This window comes from Triticum dicoccoides, chromosome 4B (genome assembly GCF_002162155.2).
Source record: "Triticum dicoccoides isolate Atlit2015 ecotype Zavitan chromosome 4B, WEW_v2.0, whole genome shotgun sequence".
Taxonomy (NCBI): Eukaryota; Viridiplantae; Streptophyta; class Magnoliopsida; order Poales; family Poaceae; genus Triticum; species Triticum dicoccoides.
In genome coordinates this window covers 524,722,554-524,727,741 of record NC_041387.1, presented here as the reverse complement: position 1 = coordinate 524,727,741, position 5,188 = coordinate 524,722,554, and the positions used below count along the sequence as shown (strand labels likewise).

At 40.7% G+C, this 5,188-nt stretch overlaps 1 protein-coding gene across 2 annotated transcripts; it reads left to right on the top strand.

Moving 5' to 3' along the window:
- The first annotated feature begins 2,354 nt into the window (after positions 1–2,354).
- Positions 2,355–4,791, top strand: LOC119291229. 2 transcript variants are annotated; one of them, XM_037569951.1, is made up of 4 exons: positions 2,355–3,117; positions 3,520–3,673; positions 3,853–3,953; positions 4,423–4,791. In XM_037569951.1, the coding sequence occupies exons 1-4, from the start codon at positions 3,053–3,055 to the stop codon at positions 4,436–4,438; spliced, it is 336 nt and encodes a 111-aa protein (XP_037425848.1). In that variant the 5' UTR covers positions 2,355–3,052; the 3' UTR covers positions 4,439–4,791. The 2 variants fall into 2 exon arrangements, 1 of the variants encoding a protein (XP_037425848.1); XR_005142266.1 differs by having other exon boundaries at positions 2,358–3,117; positions 3,564–3,673.
- Positions 4,792–5,188: the final 397 nt, after the last annotated feature.

The window sequence follows — 5,188 nt, the reverse complement described above, 5'->3', positions numbered from 1 at the left end:
AACAAACTTCACATAAAACGTTTGAAAAAATGTTAACCAAGCATTTGAAAATCTTACATGTGTATAAAGAAAATTATTACCATATGTACAAAAAATATACAATGTGTGTGGAAAAAGTTGATCATGTATTTAAAAATGTTAATCGAGCATCTAAAAAATGTTAAACAATTATATAAAAATGTAAATCAAGCATTTGAAAATGTTAAAATGTGTAAATAAAAATTATTAACCATGTATTAAAAATATTAATCTTGTATTCAAAAAATATTTAAATATTGTATATAAAATATTTAAATGTTGTATATAAAAATGTGGTAACTTGGTCACATATAGTGACACAATGCGAAAGTTTTCCAATTTTTTTGATTTTATTTTTATTTTTTATGCTCGTTTCAAAATGCGGTCAAAACAGCGAGAGTGACCATTCCTAGCTAGTAGTTGAAAAATGAAATTTTTTTGGTGTTTCTCTGCTTAAATAGATATTTATGTACCTAGAAATGAATTTTGGAAAAATTAAAGAGCAAACTATAAGGCAGCCGCAGTTCAAATTTGACCCATTTCCAACTGAATCGGCGGAAATTTGTCTTTTTCACCAGAGGTGGATCAAAACTTTTTACACTCAACCATTTGGTAAATTGTGCATTAAATATGGCCTAGTATTTTAGAAAATTGATTTGGTCCAATTTTGCAACAAATATATGGTAGGTCCTTCACAAAAAAACTCATTTTGGGCACTCGAAAAATGGAAAATGAATTTTTCGTCCAAAGAAATTGAAAACTTCCTTAGGCAACATTGTCTGCCATTCCAAGATGCACCCTTGTGCACAATATGAGATCATTTGAACAAACTATGTCAAGAATGTGGCTATAAGATTGATCATTTGGGTTGAAAGCCATGAATCTTCACGCATGATAGCTCATTTCTAAGAACACTTTTTTTAAAAGAATTGCCGTATTACAAGTTTATTATTTTTCCTGATAACTTAGCCACATATAATGACACAATGCGAAGGTTTCTAATTTTTTTATTTTATTTTTATTTTTCATGTCCGTTTCAAAATGCGATCAAAACAACGGGCATGACTGTTCATAGCTAGTGGTTGAGTCTTGGAAAACTTTTGGTGTTTCTCTGATGAAATAGATACTTTTTTACCTACAAATAGTTTTTGGGAAAATTAAATAGCAAACTATGAGGCAGTTGCAGTTCAAATTTGACCCCCTTCCAACTGAATCGGCAGAAATTTGTCTTTCTCGCGAGAGGTGGATCAAACCTTTTGACACCAAACCATTTGGTCAATTCTGCATTAAATATGTCCTAGTATTTTAGAAAATTGATTTGGTCCAATTTTTCAACAAATATATGGTAGGTCCTTCACAAAAAACCTCATTTTGGGCACTCGGAAAATGGAAAATGGTTTTTACGTCCAAAGAAAATGAAAACTTCCTTAGGCAACATTGTTTGCCATTCCAATATGCACCATTGTGCACAATATGAGATCATTTGAACAAACAATTCCATGAATGTCGCCATAAGATTGATCATTTGGCTTGAAAGCCATTGATCTCCACACATGATAGCTCGTTTCTGAGAACACTTTTTTAAAATAATTATCGTATTACAAGTTTATTATTTTTCCCGGTAACTTTGCCACATATAATGTCACAATGTGAAGGTTTTCTATTTTTTTTATTTTTTTGAATTTTTCATGCCCGTTTCAAAATGTGGTCAAAACAGCGGGCATGACCGTTCATAGCTAGTGGTTGAGTCTTGGAAAAAATTTGGTGTTTCTCTGATGAAATAGATAATTTTGTACCTACAAATGATTTTTGGGAAAAATAAAGAGCAAACTAGGAGGCAGCTGCAGTTCAAATTTGACCCCCTACCAACTGCATCGACCGAAATTTGTATTTTTCACGTGAGGTGGGTCAAAACTTTTGAAACCCAACCATTTTGTCAATTGTGCATTAAATATGTCATAATATTTTAGAAAAATGGTTTTGTCCAATTTTGCAACAACTATTTGCTAGGTCCTTCACAAAAAACCTGATTATTGGCACTCCAAAAATTGAAAAATGATTTTTTGTGCAAAGAAATAAAACCCCCATCCCAATATACACACATGTACACAATATTGGATCATTTTCATAAAATATGATCCAATTTTCCATCAAAGATTTCATATATTCTTAAAAAACCATTTTTACACTCAAAAAATAAAATAAAATTGTCATTGGTGGAAAGGTGTGTGCCACGGATCGATGACATGGCACACATCCATCCATCCATCCATCCATCCACATCCATCCATCCATCCATCCCACACCATCCCTCCCTCCGCTCCTCCTTCTGCTCCTTCCTCCCAAACCCTAACTCCCACTCCCCTGATTCAGATCGAATCGATGGCGACGCCGCACTCCCTTCCAAAGCCGCCTCCCTTCCGTCACCGCCACTCCGCTCTCGATCCAGACCCCCCTTACAGTCGCACCTCTCCCTCTCTGCCACACCTCTCCCCTCGCCGCCGCCTCCCTCTCAGCCACCCACCTCTCCCCTCGCCGCCGGTCTGCCACATCAGGTAATATCGAGGCCAGTGGGCGCTGGATCCGGCACCGGCGTGGCCCCTCCATCAGCAAATCGAACAAGGGGGCGGCAGTGCCATGGCTTCCCCCAACTTCACAGCGTGGCCTGAGCCACCCGCTGGCCTTGGCTAGGTCCCTGACGAGCAGCCGCGCGGGATGATGCTGACGGCGCTGCGTCCGCGTCCCTCAGCCATCTCACCGGCGCTGCAGCCCGCAGAGGCGGCCGCCCGCGAGGTCCTGCTGCGACTACACCCAATGGAGGAGGCAGAGCAACGTCGGCATAGGGTCCAGATCGAGGCGGGGTCCTTCCTTCCTCCGTCTGCTTCTGCTCAGACCCCATGCCATGCCCGCTCTCCTTTCCTTGGATGGATGGATGGATCTCTGGTATCTTGCTTCGTCTGACCAGTTCGGATCTCTTTGGTTGGTAGTGCGGAGGTGCTGTACTACGCGGTGACGGCGCTGCTTGGGGGCAGCCATGAGGGCGTCTACGCCGCAGTTGAGCGCCTGCTGCAGCTCGGGCAGACCGCCGCCATCATGGAGGTCCGCTTCTCTTCTCTTCTCTTCTTGCCCCCCTCTCCCACCCCTTTGACTCTTAGCTTCAGAATTCTACTTGCTGAAAACATAAATTTTGGTCAAACTATGTAGTCACATTTAGCTTCTTTTTAAAGTGGGGGTTGGACATATTGATCAAGTAGGATTACTGTTGTGAACTGAGTTAAGGCAGACACAAAATGTAGTTGAAGCTAAACACAGTCTGAATGTAGAACCGCAAACCAACAGAGTACCGCTAAAAGGGACTTGTGAAAACACCGCGATGATGATTTGACTCCATTGTTATTTCTGTCCTTATTACAATTTTGTTCTAAATTTACTATGGTGTCCTGGTTCTTTCTGAGTCTTGTTCTGAGTTTGAGAGGTACTGACAATCTTGTGTTTGCCTAGCCCTGGCGCTGATGCTGATGCTGCTGCTGGTGGTGGTGGTGCAGATTCTTCATGGGCTTGTAGGGTTGGTGAGGTCTCCGGTCTCTGCCACTCTTCCACAAATAGGATCAAGATTGTTTCTTACATGGGGCATCTTGTGGAGCTTTTTCCTGAGGTACCAACCTTGATCACTTGCAAGTTGTATCTTTTCACATTGGATAGATGATGAAAGTAAAAATTGCTTTGACAATGTTGATTCATCACTCTATACATCTATCTTGCACACACAATCTCATATTCTTGTAACTTCTTTGGTCATAAGCTGTAATGTAACTCATCTTGTCTCTTGTGTAGGGTGCACGAATGCCACTTCTTCCACTACTGATCCTCCCCTCTACGCCAAGCCTGTGGAACACTTCGACGCCATCTTTGGAGCCGCCAATGCCTTCCTACAGGTAGCACCTCCTTGCTCCTCTCCATCCTCCATTCCCCTACAGTTCCATTTTTTTCTTGAAGTCATCCTACATACCAGCATAATTCGGCACATATGCTAAAGTGAAACTAGTGCTATATTGCATCAGATGGTTATTTCTAGATTTGGTACCATTTTAGTATTGTCCTGGCTATGCTTCATACCTTGCTTTGGTTTTCAGTAGCAAGTAGTGCCTTAGTACCTTTTCTATCATCTGGTGTCCATGGATCGAATTTTTGGCTGTTATGTATTTATTGTATTATCGAGAATGGCTCAAACCTGAAGTTCTTAGCCTGTACATATGGCTATGCTCCATTCTTTTGCACATTTTAATTCAGTGTTGGCATTGATTTGATGCCCATGTTTAGCAACAAATTACAGTAGGCTAAATAGGTTAATCTTCTTGGTTTGTTCGCGTGCCAATGACTGATGAGCTGATCTTCTTCCACCAGTGGTAGCGGGAGGTGATGCTGGAGCAGTACATCGATCAGCAGATGGCAGGGAGAAGCTGGGACAGCCCTAATGCAGTAACATCACCATGTGGCAAATCCAGTAGATTGACACAACATTGGTGCTTGGGTGATGGGACAAAGTATGTGTACTAGTAATGGTACATGATATTCGTGCTTCTCATTGATGTTATGTGTGATCAGCTAAAATTTGTGCTTTTTGTCCAATGTATGTGGATGTGCGCTTGTGCACTTGTTGGGCCTTGAACCTTGCTATGTAGAGGAGTCAATTGATGATATATTGTATTTCATGTGATGTGTTACTGAAATGAAATATATGAAATATTGTATTATGTTGTATTTCTTTTTTAATGGGCCTATCCTTAAATGTGCATGCTTTTGACAAAATAATGCATCAGCCCAAATAAATTAAACCAATTCAATTAAGAAAATAGGTATTGGGTTGGGCCCATGTCGGCTAGATTGGTGGATTGGGCTGTGAAATTTACGATGATTGAGCCAGGCCCATGTAGGCTAGATTGGTGGACTGGGCTATGAAATTTATGATGATTCCATTTGGTCACTAACAATGCCACGTCGACTCTGCCACGTCAGATCCTATGTGGCTCAGGCAAATGGGTAGTGACCTTTCTGAAATTTTGGTCGTAGGTCTAGCTATGACAAAAATTCCAAAAAGATCAAGTTTGTTCGTTCTTGACGGCCAACTGTTGACCTTCTGAATTTGGTAAAAAAAGGTCAATAATCGATA